This window comes from Hevea brasiliensis, chromosome 7 (genome assembly GCF_030052815.1).
Source record: "Hevea brasiliensis isolate MT/VB/25A 57/8 chromosome 7, ASM3005281v1, whole genome shotgun sequence".
Classification (NCBI taxonomy): Eukaryota; Viridiplantae; Streptophyta; class Magnoliopsida; order Malpighiales; family Euphorbiaceae; genus Hevea; species Hevea brasiliensis.
Window position 1 is genome coordinate 15,593,384 of NC_079499.1, and position 20,667 is coordinate 15,614,050.

The following is a 20,667-nucleotide window of genomic DNA, read 5'->3' on the forward strand; positions in this document are numbered from 1 at the left end:
TTAAAGTGAGGTAAAAGTAAAATAATAAAAAAAATAATTATTATTATTTAGCGCTTTATTTTTATAAAGTTTGAAAATTATATTGTTTAGACTTCGTTAAACTACTTAGTACTTTTATTAATTTTTGAATGAGTTAACAGATTTTATTATTGTTTAAATTATTGTTTAGTTATTTTATTTTAATAAAATTATTTAATTATTTTTAAATTTTAAAAAAATATTATTATTTCATTTTTTATTTTATTAAAATTAATTAATTTGTTTTTATATTTTAAAATTCATATTTCTAAGTAAAAATAGAAATTTTATTGTATGAAGATTAAATTTGAATTTATATTTTATTAAAAATTATTTAAGTATTTTCATCAAATTTTTTAGACATTAATTTTATATTTTATCTATTGATAAACAATACTTTATTAAGTATTACATCTTTAAGTAATGAAGGTGATAATCTAGAAAATTATATTGTTAATAAAAAAAATACAAAAATAATGCTCATAGAAAAAATATAAAAATAATGCTCATGAAATTATATTAAATTATACTTAAAAATTTATTAGAAAATATAAATTCAAATTTAATTATACACAATAAAATTTTTATTTTTATCTAGAAATATATTTTGAAAATATTATATTTTTCAAAATATAAGGATCAATTAATTAATTTTACAAAATAAGAGGACTAAATAGAAGTATTTTTTAAAATACTAACTAATTAATTTCAAAAAAATAGAAAAACTAAATAGTATTGTGACTGATATTCTTTGACTAACGAAAAATTTGACGAATTGATTAAATAATTTAACATAAATAAAATATAGATACTAAATAATTTATTTTTTAATTGTATGGGCTAAACTAGCATAATGTCAATGTTATGCATGAATAATTTATAATTTTTATTTTTTAATTTAATTTTTAATTACATTTTAAATAAGATAAATGATGATTATTACTATTAAATTAATTTTAAATTAAAATTTTTCTTTTATTTAATTTAATTTGAATAAACTTTTACTTATTATAATAATAAGTTTTTAATTAATTTATGATATAATTAATTAAAATGCCTATTTAATTATATATATATATATATATATATATATATATATATATATATATATATATATATATATATATATATATATTAGTTTCTAAGATTATTTCGTTTAAAATGTAATATAAATACTTTATATAAACAATAATTTAAATTCTATAAAATTTTTATATTTTATTTCATAATTTATGAAAATTAATATTTATTTTTTATAAATTATAAAAAATATATTAAATTAATTAAAAAATAATATTATTTTAAAAATATATAAATATAATATTTTTTATTATTAATATAATAAAAAAATTAAATTACTAATAATGAATTGGATTATTTAATTTTAATAATAATGAAAATATATAACATTATTATAAATTAAAAATAATATTTTATTATATTATTTTCTAAAAATACTATATCTAAATGTTAATTTTTTTATTAATTTGATATATTTTTATAAAATAATTTTTCAACAAAAATGATTATCACTTTTCATAAATTTATATTATAAAATAAATATAATTCATAAAAATTAAAATTTTCTATTAATATAATAAATATTAAAAATATATGATATTTTTTGAAAAATAGTATCCATAATTTTAATACTATAACATTAATTATTTTTAATCATTTTTATTTATATTTAAAATTTTAATACAATCATATTTACAATTTATTTTTGAAATTCTAGTTCTATATAAAAATATAGTTGAGATATAATTTATACATAAAAATATAAATATTTAATTAAAATTTAAAAATAAATTTGTTAAAAATTAATAAAAATAAAATATAAATAATTAAAATATTAATTATCATTGAATTCTATATATAACTATAATGAAATAAAATATTCAAAAGTTTAAGAAATATTAAATAAGAAATTTATAAAAAATTAATAATTAAATAAATATTAATTAAATATATTTAAATAAATAAATTTTGAAAATTATAACTAATAACTTTCAAAAGAAATAATAAAAAATAGTGTAAATCAAAAAAATATTTAAGAGCATTTAGGTAAAATGAAAATATTTTATGAAAAGAAAGTGTATGTGTATTAAATGTCTCATATGACATATTATATATAGACAAATAAATGAAAATCATTTAAATAAAAAATAATTTATAATTAAATATTATTTAATTAAAAAACAATAACAAACATTCAAACTCAATTTTTATAACAGTAAAATATTTCTTATTTATTTGGCCGTTTCAATTAAATCCCCGTAAGATGGCCATAATAATAATAATAATAATAATAATAATAATAATAATAATAATAAGTATTAATTAATATTAAGAAAGTGAAATAAAAAGAATATTAAATTATTAAAATAAAAAAAATAATATATATTAATTATAAATAAGTCAAATCTCTATATTTTATTTTTATAACTTTTTATGTAAACTATATTTTTTGTTCCTCAAATTTTTTTATAAAGATTTCATAATAAAAATAATAGAAAAAATAACAATATAATAAAAAATTTATTAAAAATATGAAATAATTTAAAATTGATTAAATTATATAATAATTAATTATGAAATCACAAATTAATAGTCAAGTTTCTTTTTAAACTAATGGCAATCAATGACCTTATTATTATTATTATTATTATTATTATTATTATTATTATTATTATTATTATTATTATAGAGAGTAATATGTGGCAAATAATATTTTTATATAAATGAATTTGTTAAAAAATTATAGAAATAATTATAATTTTTAAATATTGCATTTAATCATAAAAAAATCATAATTTTTTAAAAATTAAATTTTAAAGAAAATAATAATTTAAATCATAAATGCTAAAGTAGTATTATAAATAATAATAATAATAATAATTATTATTAAAAGAAAAATAAATAATAATTAATAATTAATATTTATAAATAATATAAATAATTTTAAAATATTATATTTAATTACAAAATATTTTAATTTTTAAAAATTAAATTTTAAAAAAAATAATAATTTAAATTATAAATGTTAAACTAGCATCGTAAATAATAATGATAATTAAAAGAGAAATAAAAAAATTAAATAATAATTAGTATAAAGGAAAATATTTATGATTGATTATGATATTATAAATTAATGGTTAATTTTCTTTGAATTAATGGCCATTAATAGCCTTTTATTATTATTATTATTATTATTATTATTATTATTATTATTATTATTATTATTATTATTATTATTATTATTAAGAGTAACATGTGGTAAATAATATTTTTTGCATAAATAAATTTTTAATAAAAATAATATAAATAATTTTTAAAGATTATATTTAATCATAAAATATCTTAATTTTTGAAAAATGAAATTTTAAAGAAAATAATAATCTAGATTATAAATGGTAAGGTACTATTGTAAAAAATAATAATAATTAAAAAAGAAATAAAAAATTAAATAATAATTAGTATTTATAAAATAATATAAATAATTTTTAAATATTACATTTAATTATAAAATATCTTAATTTTTAAAAATTAAATTTTAAAAAAAATAATAATTTAAATTATAAATATTAAGGTGGTATTGTAAATAATAATAGTAACTAAAAGAAAAAAAAAAACTAAATAATAATCAGTAAAAATAAAAGTGATTTTGAAATGTGATATGTGGTAAAGTTTTAAAAGAAATTACCATATGTCATTTTCTTGAAAATATCTATTTGCTATATATATATATATATCAGTTTTTCTAATTGGTGCAAAATTACACCCATTAAGGTGTAGTTAATGAACCCCACTAATATGGGGGACCATAATTTTGACAATACATGATTAATGCTAACATTATCGTAACCACACTAGTTAACTCTAAAATATTTTAACTTCCCTCCGATTTAACTTCATTAGAAAAAAAAAGTTATTCTATTTCCTCTCTAATTTTTAATGACTTTTCATCTCATCATTAATCTCTTCTTTTTTTTTTCAAATTACATTCACTTGCCATGATATACTTAAAGGCAGATTATCTACTTAGCAGCAGAGTTTCTTTTTAAAGCAAACAATAACTTTCCTTAACCATGCAATCAGTAGAAGAATTTCATCTTATGAGGGTACATAATTTTTTTTATCATTATTATTATTTTTAGCTTCTTAAACTTATAAGAAAATAAGAAAAAATCAATCAAAATTTACCAGTGTTATATTTACTTTTTTACTATATCAGAAACTAAAATTTGTGAAATCTTTTATGAGATTTGCATCATCTGTACTATTTTATACTTTTCTAAATAGACTTACACTATTTTAATTGTACTATCCAAGCAATTATACTTAACTTTTATGATCCCAATGCAAGTACAACTTCTTTTGGACTGAGATTATAAATTTATGCATCTTAACTCTTATTCTTTGATTTTTATAATAAGTTTTTGATTTTTTTTTTCTAGAAAAATTTTGACTTAAATGTGATTCCTAGAATTGACGTGGTAAATGAGAGTAATGACCAAAACATGATGGAGAATATGTTCAAACCATTTATAGGTCAATGCTTTTTAAGTGAGGAAGAGGCTTTTATTTTTTATAAAATTATGCAAGAAAGCATAGTTTTTCACGTAAAAAGAGCATATTTATACTTACAAATAGAGAAAAAAAAGTAGCGTGATTTTGTTTGTAGTTGTGCGGGAAAACCACAAGAAAAAATAGTTGATTTAACCAAAGATCAAAGAAATAGAGCATCTATTACGTGCGAATGCAAAGCTCATATGTGAATTGTGTTGAAAAAATCATTTAACATTTTCCCTGAAGAGTGGCAGGGAGTGAAATTTGAAGAATTTCACAATCATAATTTATTGTCTCTAAAAGAAGTTCGCTTCCTTACAATAAATCACACTATATGTAAAAAGGATGAAGAGCGCATTCTTTTGTACAAAGAAGGAGGTCTTTCTGTCAGACAAATTATACGTGTGATGGAACTTGAGAGGGGTATTAAACATGGTCATCTTCCCTTTCTTGCAAAGGATATGTATAATCTAATCAATAGAGTATGTAGAAAAGAGAAAGAGAATGACGCCATAGATCTATTGCAATTTTGCAAAGCTATTAAAGATGAGAATCCCAACTTTTAGTATGCCTTCAAAGTTGATAAAGAGGGAAGGTTGGAGCACATATTCTGGTCTCCAACACATTGTTTTGATTGGTATAAAAAACTTGGAGATGTAGTTGTGTTTGATACAACTTATAAGGTAAACTCATATGGAATGTCATTTGGTATGTTTGTGGATATGGGCAATCATGGAAGGACCATTTTATTTAGTTGTGCACTAATTCGAAATGAGACTAGAAGCACATTTTCATAGCTAATGAAGGTAAAAAAATGTTTACATGCTTCACAACTTTGACTATTTTATGCTTACATAATTAGTTATTAATACAATCTTAGTTGTAGAACTTTGTATCATTGATGAAAAAGGCTCCTTTAACGATTTTGATAGGTCAAGATCCATGGATGACTGAAGCTATAGCAAGTGAAATGCCAACTACAAAGCATGCTTTTTATATATGGCACGTCACTTCTAAATTCAGTAATTGATTTACTTCAGTTCTTCATCATCAGTACTCAAATTAGTGTTCTGATTTTTACAAAATATACAAATTAGTCACTTTTGAAGAATTTAAACATCAATGGCCACTTGTAATTACGAAGTATAACCTGAACGCAAACAAGCATATTCGTGGTTTACATGCTATAAGACATTTTTGGGTGCCAGGATATCTTCGTCATTATTTTTTGGAGGAATGACTACAGCAAGAAGATCAGAGAGCATTAATGCCTTTATGAAGAGATTTGTAGCTTCTCACTTATGTTTTGTTAAATTTATGAAACAAGTAAAAATTTATTGCTCATATTAACTTATTCTGTTTTTTTTTTTTATAAGAAGTTTATTTTTTAAAATTTTTGTTTAAGTAAATGAAAAGTAGTGATTTAATAGCTACAAGTCAATTTATATTATTAAAGTGTGATCCAAGGGTTATGTTATTGTCTATGTTGATAATATAATCATGCTTATTGTTTTATCGTGCAAGAAAGCTAAAGACAAGATCAATTGTTTATCCATCGTACAATATCATATAATTGGTTAAAAAATTATATGATTGGCTTTGTAGGTTGAGCTAGCTATAGAAGATATTGAGCATATACAACTATAAAATACCATGTTACAAAAGTACAGAGGGTCTTTTATGAGATCTAAATCACCATTGGAGGAGCAAGCTTACAGCATCTTGACACCATATGCTTTCAAAAAGTTTCAAGATGAATTTGCAATGGCGACTGGATATACAGTGCTTCAGATAAATGTATCTCAGTTTGTGGTGCAATACTTTGATACAACAAGAAGCGAAAAACACGTGGTATTCTGGAATGGTAGGCAAGCAGCTTGCAGTTGCAAGCATTTTGAGTTTTGGGGCATACTTCGTCGTCATATTTTGAGTGTGTTCCTTCATAAAGACTATTTTCAAATTCCTGATGTCTACTTCCTAATGCGCTGGCGTAGTGATTTATTATCACAAGTTACTAGCAATATTCTCTTGTCCCTTCAACAAGTGGAATCAAATGTCAGTCTTACAATAAATGGCAATTCAGGTGCTGGAAATATTGATTATGTTCATTGTCCTCCTAACTCAAAGACTAAAGGAGGTCCCTCACATAAGCGGATGAAAAGGGAAAAAGATTCAGTAAAAAGAGTGAAGAGTTGTGGATTTTGCAAAGTTGGAGGCCACAATATCACCAAGTGCCCACATAAGAAAACAAAGACATCAACACCGATGCACATTGGGACAAGCGGAAAAGAGTTGCAGCTGAATATGGAATAATTAACCCAATTTTCTCTATAAATTTTAGATTTTTAAGTTTTATTATTTTCATTTGTTTCTAGGTCATGGATGTCATATTTTTTTGGCATTTTTTTAAGTAGTTAACTTGTAAACTTTGAGTTAGTTTTATTTGCAATTTTACTGTTTTGGTTCTGACTACGAGATTTGAAAGGTTTAAAAAGATTATTAATTTTTATGCCTGTTTATATTGCTAATTAGGAACCTGGTGGAGGTGGGCTCCCTTGGTCAGGTGTTGCTATTCTATACTTTTTTATTTTATGGGTTAATTGAGGATCGATTTGTCATACAATACAATACTCAATTTTTTTATATATGTTATGCTATAAGTTTTCTTTTTCTTTTTTTCTTTTTAATTTCTATACAATGTACTACTTCGGAGTAAAAATATTTTTAGTTGCTTTCTCTAGCTATGGTATTTCATGGGTAAATCTAAACTTAGTTATTTAATTTTTCATAATTTTAGTTTAATTTTAGTAAAATAAGTCATCTGAAAAACTAAGTGATAAATTGGACTCTAGTATTAAAATTAAATGACTTAGATTAAAATTAATAATAAAGTAAGTCACTATTTATATTTTTAATTTGGATTTTATAACTTGATTTTTAAATTGAGTAAAATTCATTAAAAAAATAATTAATCTTTATATTTTAAGAATTGATAAAATATCATGTTGAATGGACTGGCAAACATTTTAAGGGTAGAGATAAATAGCAGACTGATCAAAAGAAAAAAAAAAGTCTCTAATGCGCTTTACACTGGAAGTTTATGAGGAAATGTAAATTAAAAAAAAAAATCTAATAAAGGTGAGTGTACAGACTAGGGGAGGTTGAGTTAAATTGGTATTTGTAATGGGATTAACTGTGGTTGCAATAAAGTTAGCATTAATCATGTATTGTCAAAATTGTGGTTCCCCATATTAGTGGGGTTCATTAACTACACCTTAATGGGTGCAATTTTGTACCCATTAGAAAAACTGTAAATAGATTGCCTTGACCCTCTCTCCATTACTTCCCCCTTACTTTTTCTTATTTTCTTTCTATCCATCTTTTTTATGCTCTGCACTAACACCTTTCTTCCCTTTTATTTTTTCTTTATTTTTCATCTTTTGATAGAAAACTATATAAACTATATGTGTAAAAAAGTTAATTAGTTCTCATAAATCTACAAGTAATCAATGTGATAATTCATGAAAATTATTTCCAATAGAAAAAATACAAAAATAATATTTATAGAATTGAATGAAAATACTTGAACAATTTAAAATTTGCAAATTTAGATTTAGTTTTCACACAAGAAAATTTTCATTTTTATTTAGGAATATGTTTTTCAAAATATTATTTTTAAAAATATAAAGACCAACTAATTAGTTTAATTAAAATATATAGACTAAATAGTAGTTATATTTTTTAAAATATAAAGACCAATTAATTAATTTGACTAAAATAAAATAATGAAATAATAATTTGATTGATATTAAAATTTATTGACTAATAAAAAATTAATGAAAAGACTAAAAAATTTAATGGAAATAAAATATAAGGACTAAGTAGCATATTTTTTAAAATACAAGAACTAAGCGGTTATTTTGGTTAAAATACAAAAACTAAATACTATTTTTCTAATAAACTAAATATGATAAGAGAAAGAAAGAAACCGCTTTCTTAAAAAAAAAAAAGATTGTGTTTATGTCTTAAAAGATGTTTGGCTTAATTTATAAATTAATCAAATCAGTTTATAAGCTTTAAAAATAAGTTTGTTTGTTTATTCATAACATTTTTTACATTTTTAAGCTGAGTTTATAAACTAAAAATAAATAAATAAACTAAGGTGATCAACTTTATATTTAAGTGCTTATAAGTTAGTTTAATTAAATAGTTTACTATGTTATATTTTTTTAATTTTTAAAATCTTACCGCAAATCTCATTTAATATTTTTTTAACCATTTTAATAATTAAATGCTCTTATAACTTATTTTTTTACCAAACAATCAACTAATGCTTATAAACTAATTATCATAAGTCAAGCTAGGCATCCTTTTAATTGTGTGGCATGTAAGCTTAATCATGTTAGAGACTTGTTGCAAAATCAAATAGTGTTAAAAACGTGACACTATAGCAACATGTAGGTAGGTTAGAAATGTAATACAAACTAAAGTTAAATGTAACACTCTCATTGTAATAATTCTGTACATTCTACTGTTTCAGTGACTGGTGTCGGTCTAGACAGCTAGAACGTCTAGAAAAATATTTAGACTAGAGTGAAGAGTCATAAATAACTTAAATAATAATAAGAAAAATTTAGAAAAAATTTAATACAACCAAGTTAAATAAGCCGGTGCCCTAGCAATGGGTAATCTAGTGAGAAGTTGCGGTCCTCGCAACTAGGAGCCCTAAACCCGAGAGAAAATTCATGAAATAATTTTTGGGACTCCAGAGAAGAGTCATTGAGATTTCGATGGCATTAGAATGCCAAGAAAATGCTTAGAAAATTTTATCAATCGGTACAGACGATTTTGCCTCTTTAAGTCAAACGGAGGGCATTTTGGTCATTTCGCCTTTAGAGACGATTTTTGACCAACTTGTCTATTTAATTAAATAAATTATATGATATAAAATATGAATAAATATTGTTAAAAATTAAATTGAAAATGAGTAGAAAAGAAAAGGAAAGAAAAATGAAAGAAATTGGGAATTATGACATCACATGGTGTCATTAACATGCCCCCACCTAATCACAATTTGATAAATTAAATAAAGAGATAAAAATGAGATAAAAACAAAAACCAAACAGCCATCTTCCTCATTTCCTTCTCATTGCCGAAAATTTCTCATCTCTCTCTTCCATGAAAAATTTCTTCATCTCTCTTAATTTTCATTGATTTCCCTCTACAAAACCCTAGACCTTCTTCATTAAAACTTGTCTACACCACTTGGAAAGGTGTTTGGCTACCAAGAAAATAAAAAAAAAAAGTGAAGGAAATTGAAGGGAAAATTGTGCCCTCCTAAGGTTAGTGCTAACTCTTATATTTCTCTTTTTATTCCATGTTAGGAAGTTCAAGTGAATGAGAAATTATTAAGAAATTGAATAAAACACTTATATAGGAGTATGTATGAATTGTGGCAGCCAAGAGAGGGTTAGGGTTTTGATGGTTTAGTTCCAATTAAGTTTGTATATTAATATCAATTAATGTATACATATGAATTGGAGTTGAATGGAGTTGAATCTTTTTGAGTTTGTATGAGAATGAGATTTGATCAATTAGGGTTAGTATGAAAATTGGAGATATTGTGTTTGAATGGTTAATTGGAGTTCTAATGGTCAATTAGTGACCATTTGATGAAGTTTGACCCTAAATTGGAAGTAATTGTGGCCTTGAAATTGAAAGTGGTATGCTACCCCCATTGTGCCAGAATACTGGACTTGAGTCCAATGTATTCCTAAGGTTATAACTTGAGCTATGTTACTCCAATTGGTTCAAGGCCAATTGAAAATGAAAGTAGACATAAAATGGCATAATTTTGATGAAGAATCCTGGCCCAGAAAACCAACCTAAGTTGCCCTAAAAATTGACCTAATCCGGGTGATTAATATGTTGTCCCTGGAAATTGATCAAATAAATAGTGTTTGTTCATTTGGTCATAAATCACTGTAGAGATGTCCAATTAATCTGAAATTTATATCAATAGAAAGCTTAGACAATTTAGGACAACTTTCATGAAGGACACAACTCCAAATTTTGACCAGAACTTAATGAAATTGCCCACCAAACTCAGGACAACAAAACTGCCAGAATAGATTCTGCCCAGAAATTTTGGGTACTGCCCTATCCAGCAAGTTATGGTATTTAGGCCATAACTTGAACTACAAAACTCCAATTGGAGTGATTCAAAAAGGAAATTAAAGAAGACACATAAAGGAACAACTTTTATGAAGAAAGATTTGTCAAATTTTTACGGTAGCGAGGCAGATTCTGAAAATTTGAAATAAAACCTAGGAGGCTAGAAATTGAGTTTGGCTCAACATGTACTGTTGATTTTTGGATATGTTAGAGATATGTATGTGTAGAAGTTATGGTTAAAATTTGGTGATTGTTCAATGGTTGGATTTGGAGAGATATATTGTTGAACACAGGCTGTCTGCAAGTTGAATTCTGAATTTTGGCTATTGAAATTTGAGAAAAATAAATAGTTAGGATGCTTATAAAATTATGAAATTTGGTAGGAATGATATTTGGGATGTTGAGGCTGTTGTGTTAAAATTTGGTGAATTTTAGACTTGTGGTTTATGAGATATAAATTGTTTTGCATGAGCTGTCTGAGTAAGACTGATTTCTGCAGAAATTCATATTTTGAAGGATTGAATGAATATTTTGATATCTCATGATATAGAGATGATCTGATGCTAAAATTTTTACTGATATTGTATAAGGATGTCTTGAATATATGGTTAAAATTTAGGATTTATCTGACGGTTAGATCATTATATATAAATTTGAATGCACAAGCTGCCAGATTGTGTATTAATGATTTGTGGATTTGAGATTTATGATAGGAGTTTAGTCCAATTTAAGGGGAAATGCTGTTGAATTTTTATTGGATATTTAATTTGGAAAAGTGAAGTTATAATTGATTATGATTATTATGGTTCTAAGAGAAATCTTGAAGAATAACAAGCTCAAGTTTGGTTTCAAAAAGGTTAGTGCTAATTTTATGTTGATCCCGTGTAGCTCAAAATGAGCATTAATTTTGATGATAATAAAACTCAAACAGAATCTATCTAACCCAACTTTAAAGTGATGTGTAGATTCCTTTTATTTTTTTATAAAAGAACCTTTAAAGTTGCACCTAAGGAGAAAGAATACTCAAAGGCATCTCAAGATAAATCCAAGATGAGAAAAGAACAAGATAATGAAAGCCAAGACTCAAAGTAAAGGTATGAAAGCCATAGAGTTAGAAATTGAGTCTTAGGACTTATGTGAAAAGAATATATGAGAGTTTAGTCGAATGGAGCTCAAAAATGAAACTTTATTTTCTAATTATTTTATAATTTTTTTTTCATCATGACCTTGGATACTGCTATTGGAACTTATTTTTCTTCTTAAGGTCTAAATCTTTTTAAATATTACAAGTTGAGACATGCAGCTGTTGACTTAGTTTGCTAACTGCTTTGCTAAAATATTAGTTTGCTAATGTGTTTGCTAAAACATTAGTTTACTAACTAGTTTACTGCTATTGCCAAAATTTCATTAGTTTGCTAAATGATTAAAGCTGCTCAACTTCTCACAAAAAGACAAAATAACGGCCATTTTGTCTTGCTAAAATGATTTGGGACTATAAATACACCTTCTTTACTTCATTTGATACTTGATGAAAGCTTACATTTGAACTCCAACTTTGATTTTTCATTTATTGCTTTCATTCAAGAGCTTTAAAGACTTTGAGCTACCATTGGCAAATCAACTCATCTCTTCTTTATAGTTTGATTTGTATTGAGTAAGAGTGAGTGTTAAAACATTAAGTTGCATTTAAGAGAGGTTGTACAAGCACCTATTGAAGCTTGAGAGAGATTAAGTGCTTGAGATAGCACTTGTCAAGGGTTCAAGCTACCTTGGTAAAAGCTTGGTGTTGAAAAGTTGTAAAGGGCTTTTGGTCTCTTGCCTTTAAAAGAGCAAATAGTGGAGAGAAGACTCAAAGAGGGTTCTTTGAGAGAGTGGATGTAGGCTAGTTAAGCCGAACCACTATAAAAATCATTGTGTTTGATCTCTCTAACCTTAACCTCTTTACTTTTGTGCAATTTAATTTTTATACATGACCTTGAATGTTGATTGAATATATTGAGTTGGTATATTTGAGGATTTATGAGTATGATGAGAAATTAGTTGAAAGTCTTGTGATGCATGTTTTGGTAGCTATAAATATTGATTAAAGCTTGACTTGCAACTTAGGGACACTTTATTGAAATACATATCACTGTCATTATATATTAAGAAGCACCGAGTTGAACAAAGCCACAATTTTTTATTAGGCTACAAGCAAGGGCCGAAAAATTGTTAAAGTCCAATTCACCCCCCTCTTGGACTATTTTGGGACAACAAATTGGTATCAAAGCTTGTCTCTCTTGCTTAGGGTGTTACAACCTTAGAGTGATCCATAATGGCTGGTTCATCTAGCAATACTGCCGGTATACCTGCACCATTAGCTGAAGGCTACTCAATCACTAGATCACTACTCTTCAATGGCACTAATTATTCATTTTGGAAAGTAAGAATGAAAAATTTCATACAATCTGTAGATATTGATGCATGGAGAATTATTAAAAATGGTCCACATGTTCCTCAAAAGAATGGTCCAGGAACTACAAAAGTTTCAAAACATGAAGATGAATATGATGACAATGATTGGAAGAAAATTTCTATAAATGCTAAAGCTATTAATATTTTGCATTTCTCACTTGACCTTAATGAATACAATCGTGTTTCAGGATGTCAATCTGCTAAGGAAATTTGGGATAAGCTTGAAGTCACTTATAAAGGAACTGATGTCATCAAAGAGTCCAAAGCAAACCTTCTTATTCGAGATTATGAGCTGTTTGAAATGAAGCCAGGAGAATCAATTGCGGATATGAGTATAAGGTTTACCGATCTTGTAAATCTTCTCAAAGCACTTGGTAAAAGATTTGAGGAAGCTAAACTTGTGAAGAAAATTCTTAGATCACTTCCAAAATCTTGGGAAGCAAAGACTACAGTTATCCAAGATACCAAAGATTTTAAAACTTTCACCTATGATGAACTCATTGGATCTCTCATTACACATGAGATGGTATATAAGAAAGATGAAGTTGAAAATGAGCAAAAGAAGAAGAAAAACATTGCTCTCAAGTCAAACAAAGATGAAGATAAGAAGAAAGGAGTTGTATTCAAAGCTGACTCTAGTGATAACTCAAGTGCTTCAAGTGATGATGATGATGAAATGGCTATGCTTGCAAGAAAATTCAAAAGAGCTTTCAAGAAGGGAGGAAGCAAATATAAGAAATTCTTGAAAAAGTATACTCCCAAGGATAAACATTTCAGGGATTCAAAAGAAGAAATTGTATGTTATGAGTGTCACAAAACTGGACATATCAAGCCCAAATGTCTATTACTAAAAAAGAAGAAAGGAAAAGAAAATAGGAGCAAGAAAGCTATAAAAGTAGTATGGAGCAACAGTGAAGAATCTTCAAATGATGAATCAAGTGACAAAGAGACTGCTCTTCTTTGTATGATGGCACTTGAAGAGAAAGTTGAGAGTTCACAAAAGAAAGAAGAAAGTGACAATGAGGTAAACTCTTATGAATCTCCAAATGTAGAAGAACTTGAACTTGCATTTGCTAGAGTATATGATGAATATAGAAATTACAAGAGAAAATGCACTAAAATGAATTTAGAGATTGAATCATTGAGATCACAAAATATTGCCATGTCCAATGTGTATAAAGAAAATGAATTTTACAAAGGACAAATTACCTTGTTTAAAGAATTAGATTTAGAGTTGAAAATCTCAAAAGAAACTTGTGAAATGCTGATTGAGAAAAATAAAGTTCTTGAAGCTAAAGTAGAGTCTTTGACAAATGATTTGGCAAAATTTACAAAAGGAAAAGAAACTCTAGATGTACTTCTTGGAAACTAAAGAATTTCAAATGAAAAGTATGGAATTGGTTTTGATGGTTTCATAAGCTATGGTAAATATAAAAATCATTTCATTAAAGCATCTACATCCTCCTTGCGTAATGTTACATGTTATTATTGCAATAAAAGAGATCATATGATTAGGTCTTATGCACTTAGGAAAGGTCTTCTTAAGGTAAAGAAGGTATGGGTGCCAAAGGGAACCTTACCTAAGGTCACTAACCCCCAAGGACCCAAAGTTGCTTGGGTACCTAAAGCTTAGTGATTAAATTTCAGGTTTGTTTCAAAGGGATGAAGGAAAGTGAAAAATGGTATATAGATAATGGTTGTTCAAAGCACATGACCGGTGAAAAGGACAAGTTTTCAAAAATCACAATGAAAGATGGAGGACATGTAAAATTTAGAGATAAAGGGAAAGGAAAAATAATTGGAAATGGCATAATTGGAACCAAACCTTGTATTGAAGATGTGTCGCTTGTTGAAGGATTGAAATACAACTTGTTAAGTGTAAGCCAACTTTGTGATAAAGGTTTTGAGGTAAAGTTCACTTCTTCTCTATATACAATCAATAACTTAGATAATGACACATTGTTCATTGCCAATAGATCTAATAATGTTTACTTGCTTGACATGAATAATTTTGAAACTAATCATGGTACATGTCTATTATCTTTTGATAACTCTAGTTATTTGTGGCATAGAAGACTGGGTCATGCAAGCATGCATACAATCTCAAAATTGTTTAAGAAAGAACTTGTTAACGGTCTTCCTAAGATTAACTATGAAAATGAATTTCAATGTAGAGCTTGTGCACTAGAAAAGCATACTAGAGCATCTTTTAAATCTAAAAATATTGTGTCTACCACTAGACCATTAGAATTGCTTCATCTTGATTTATTTGGACCCGTAACTCCTACTAGTCTTGGTGGGAAGTCATAAGCTTTAGTTATTGTTGATGACTATTCAAGATATACATGGACATTCTTCCTTGCTCACAAGGATGAGACTTTTGAAAAATTCACCTCTTTAGTAAAATGGTTCAAAATGAAAAAGGATTTTACATCACATCTATAAGAAGTGACCATGGAACTGAAAATCAAAATCATTTATTTGAGAAATATTGTGATAAATATGGAATCAACCATAATTTTTCAGCTCCTAGAACACCATAACAAAATGGGGTAGTAGAAAGGAAAAATAGGATTTTGCAAGAAATGACTAGAACTATGTTAAGTGAAAATAATTTGCCAAAGTACTTTTGGGCTGAAGCTGTTAATACATCTTGCTATGTGTTGAATAGAGTTTTGATTAGACCAATTTTGAAAAAGACCCCCTATGAGCTGTGGAAAGGAAGAAAATCAAATATCTCATATTTCAAAGCATTTGGTTGCAAGTGCTATATTTTAAATAATAAGAAGGATAACTTAAAGAAATTTGATGCTAAATCCGATGAAGGAATCTTTCTTGGGTATTCAACAAAGAGTAAAGCCTATAGAGTGTTCAATAAAAGAACTTTAGTTATTGAGGAAACTATTCATGTTTTGTTTGATGAGACTAACCCTTCTATCAGAAAGAAAAATACATGTGATGATAATAATGAGCAGGTTTTTGGAAAAGAAAATATAATATCAAGTCAAGAAATGGAACAAATTGATAACAAAGATGAAGAAACTCAAGGAGAAACCACAATAGATGTCCATAATGCCAATGAAGATCAAATCAATGAAGAAATGCCAAATTTGGAAGAATTACAAGTAAATGAGCCCCAACATGAAGATTTACCTAAAGAATGGAGATTCCATAGAAATCATCCCCAAGAAGACATTATTGATGATCCATCTCAGAGGATGATGACTAGAGCACAATTGAGAAGATATTTTGGTAATGTTGCTTTTGTTTCACAAATTGAACCTAAATGTTTTGAAGATGCTCAAAATGATGAAAGTTGGATTCTTGCCATGCAAGAAGAACTAAATCAATTTGAGAGAAATAAAGTTTGGAATTTAGTGCCTAAACCAAAAGATCATTCAATTATTGGAACTAAATGGGTTTTTAGAAACAAAATGGATGAAAAAGGCAATGTTGTTAGGAACAAAGCTAGACTAGTGGCTCAAGGCTACAACTAAGAGGAAGGGATTGATTTTGATGAAACCTTTGCTCCGGTTGCTAGAATTGAAGCTATTAGAATGTTGTGTGCCTTTGCATGTTACAAGGACTTTATGCTTTATCAAATGGATGTCAAGAGTGCATTTTTAAATGGTTATATTGATGAGGAAGTGTATGTTGCACAACCTCCAGGCTTTGAAAATCATGAGCATCCAAATCATGTTTATAAACTTACTAAAACTTTATATGGTTTAAAACAAGCTCCTAGAGCATGATATGAAAGGCTTAGTAAATTTCTTTTACAAAATGATTTCCAAAGAGGCAAAGTGGACACAACACTTTTTGTTAAGAAGCATCATGATGATATGCTCATTGTGTAAATTTATGTTGATAACATAATTTTTGGTGCTACTAATGAATCTCTTTGCAAGAAATTTTCTAAGATTACGCAGAATGAATTTGAAATGAGCATGATGGGTGAGCTCACATTCTTCCTTGGACTTCAAATTAAGTAAATGAAAGATAACATCTTCATAAATCAATCAAAGTACATCAAGGATATGCTAAAGAAATTTAAAATGGAAGATTTGAAGAGCATAGGAACTCCTTTGAGTTCAACAATTAAAATGGACAATGATGAAAAAGGTAAATAAGTATATACAAAGCTTTATAGAGGTATGATTGGCTCTCTTTTGTACCTTACTGCATCTAGACCAGACATACACTTTAGTGTTTGCTTGTGTGTAAGATTTCAATCATGTCCAAAAGAATCCCATCTAAATGTAGTTAAAAGGATCTTTAGATATCTCATTGGCACATACTCAATTGGTTTATGGTATCCAAAATGTGAATCATTTAATCTTGTTGGTTATAGTGATTCCAATTTTGCTAGAAGTAGATTGGATAGAAAAAGTACTTCAGGTACTTGTCAATTTCTTGGTCTTGCACTAGTTTCTTGGCACAGTAAGAAACAAACTTAAGTAGCTTTATCTACAGCTGAGGCAGAATATATAGTTGCTGGTAGTTGTGTTGCTCAAATTTTATGGATGAAATAACAATTGGAAGATTTTGGTTTAAAATATAATCTTGTTCCAATTAGGTGTGACAACACAAGTGCCATAAACTTGATCAAAAATCCAGTCCAACATTCAAGAACAAAACATATTGAGATCAGACATCATTTTATTAGAGATCATGTTCAAAATGGAAATATCAAAATAGAATTTGTTGCCTCTGAAAATCAACTTGCTGATATTTTTACAAAACCACTTAATGAGGAAACCTTTTGTAAAATTAGAAGGGAAATTGGTATGTGTGAACCACTTGCTTGAAATTTAAGTCATAGTAATATATCTGCATATTATCCATTGTGTGAGTAATTTGCAATGATATAAGTTTGCTGAGAAAACTCAAAAGAACATTAGGTAACTTGTTTGCGCACACGAGAAATTAGTTTACTAAGTTGTATGCTAATGTTGCATGACTAAAATTAGTTTGCTATATCGTGTACTGTTCAAATTTCAAACCAAAAAGTTATTGTGCTTGAAACTCTCTGCGTGTCCAGCAATGCACTTACCTATTCACATTTGGTATCATATTCTCAGTGCTGTGTCAGACATGTAGAAATATATATATGTGCATATAAAGATAGATAGACATTTTTGAAATTAAAAAAAAAAGGGAAATAAGTTCAGATAAAGTACACTAGAATAGAAAAGCGCGGGACTCAAGAAAACTTAAAACCTCAGCTATATGAAACCGTCACCCATTTTTCCTCTCTCCTCTGCATTGGTTTACGACATTACACCTCCAAAAATTTTCTTTCCGGCAAAACTAACCCATTTTCATCAGACCGCTCATCTCTCTTCTCTTCTTCATTCATCACTACCCTGAAAACCATTTTAAATTTCATCAGTTTTTTTTTTTATTTTTCATCGATGGCTCGCACTAAACGCAAATCCCCTGCTGCTGCTGCTGCTGCTTCGTCATCCTCATCTGCATTTGACGATCTCCCTGTCGCTGCATTACGGAAGAAATTGAAGGAAAAGAAGAACTCACCTGAACTTGAATCAACTGGTACATCCTCTGAGCCATCTAAGGTTGTCGAACCCACTGTATCGGCACCAGAAAAGAAAAAGAAAAGAAAAATGCGAGGGATTGATACCCAACGCAAAAAGGGCACTGCCCAATCTTCGGGTTCAGTGGATAAAGCACTGCTTGATTGTAAATTCATCAAATGTGATTACTTTGGTCAGGTAAATTTTCAATTCAAAGAACTTTTTGAGTTTCAAGAATGGATGACTGTTTATGAGTGTACAAATGCGTATTACCCTAGACTAGTTCAAGACTTTTTATAGAACTCTAAAAACAGTTGATGATGAAGACAAATTTGAAGTTGTTTTGAATGATAGTATGTATGTTGTTTCTGTTGAGATGATTGCTAAAGCTTTGAACTTGCCTAATGATGGAAATAAAATCTCCACTCATAGAGATGTTGCTAGGGTTCTAGGCTTTAATTTGGCTGAGTTTGAAAATGAAGTCTTCCCTGCCAACACTGCCACAAATGAAAAGTCCACTAGCACAAAAGCTTTTCAACATATTAAAATCATTCACACTATGGTGAATTACATTTTCTGTCCTAAGTCTGGCAGCTATGGTTATTTGAGTTACCTGGACATGTGTATCATGTGGCACATTGTTAACAAAGTAAGGATGAATTTGGCTTATTTGTTTTTCAAGAACATGTGCAAAGCTTATGGGATTGGAAAATTGCCTTATGCACATCTCTTGACTGCTTTGTTTAAAGAGCTGAATATAAATGTCTCTAAGGAAAGTTCTAGGACTAATTTGATTGTGCTTAGAGAAATTCACTCTAACACTGATAGAAGAAAAAAAAGGTTTGAAAAAGGTGGTTCTTCCTCAGTTAAGGTTGGTTCAGATTCTCCAAATGAGTTTATGAGTGAGCTTCAAGGGCTAAAAACTACTATTAATGATCAATTTAGTTCAACCCATCAGTCCATTGAACTTCTGAGAAAATTTGTGGATGTGTTTGACTACAAAGTGAGTAACTTGCTTACTCAAAATGAGGAATTGAAGAAGCTGCTTGTGGATCTTTAGCAGGCCAAGGAAACTGGTTTCCCAACCAAAGTTGGGACTGTTGTACCTGCAAATGATGCCTCATCTCCAGCTACTCAAGTCTCTGCTCATGGTACTAATAGGGGTGATGGTAATAAGGTTGGTGAGTCTCCAGCTGCTGTGGCACATGAAAATGAACAAGTGGTTGAATCTGAAATTGGACCTGCAGCTAAAGCCCCTGTTGAACATGCTAGTGAATAGGTTGTTGAACCTGAAGTTGGTCCTGCAACTGATGTCCCTATTGAGCATGATAGTGAAAAGGTTGTAGAACCTGAAGGTGAGCTAGCTGTTGAACCTCAGAGTGAACCACTTCTGGAACCTGCAGCTACCTCTACACAGCAGAAGGAAGCCTCTCTCAAGGATCACTAAGAGAGTGCACCATCTCAACTATCTGCAGCTGCTGTACCTCCAGCCAAAAAAGGTAGAAAAAGATCTAAATCTACCATGTCAAATCCATACCAGTCCCTAGCTGCTGCCCTTCAACCACCATCTGATGAAGATGAAGCACAGAAGCATGACCAGTTGGCTGACCAAGGTTCTCAGCCACCTGCTGCTAAACCCACCAGGAAGAAGATGGTGCCTTCTAAAGCCACTCGCAGGAGCAAAAGACTTAAATGATTAGCATCTAATCTGAATTTTTAGTTTCCTATCTGCATTTTTAGTTTACTAGTCTGTTTGCTACTATTGTTGACTGCCTTTTTAGTTTGCTACTGTTTAGCTTACTGCGTTTAACTTTGGGCTAACTTGATTCTTTTTGGGTTAATCTCTCCTGTTTCCTTTTTGGATGATGACAAAAGGGGGAGAATAGGATGGATATGTGTTTATACTTTGATAGGA

General features: G+C 27.9%; 1 protein-coding gene across 1 annotated transcript; it reads left to right on the top strand.

Moving 5' to 3' along the window:
- The first annotated feature begins 6,243 nt into the window (after window positions 1–6,243).
- LOC110671310 (putative protein FAR1-RELATED SEQUENCE 10) lies at window positions 6,244–6,903 on the top strand. The gene has a single exon (XM_058149374.1). It carries the CDS (start codon window positions 6,244–6,246, stop codon window positions 6,901–6,903), a length of 660 nt encoding a protein of 219 aa, XP_058005357.1.
- Window positions 6,904–20,667: the final 13,764 nt, after the last annotated feature.

Coding starts and splice junctions, on each gene's coding strand:
- LOC110671310 (XM_058149374.1), top strand. CDS start 6,244: ATGTTACAAAAGTACAGAGGGTCTTTTATGAGATCTAAATCACCATTG.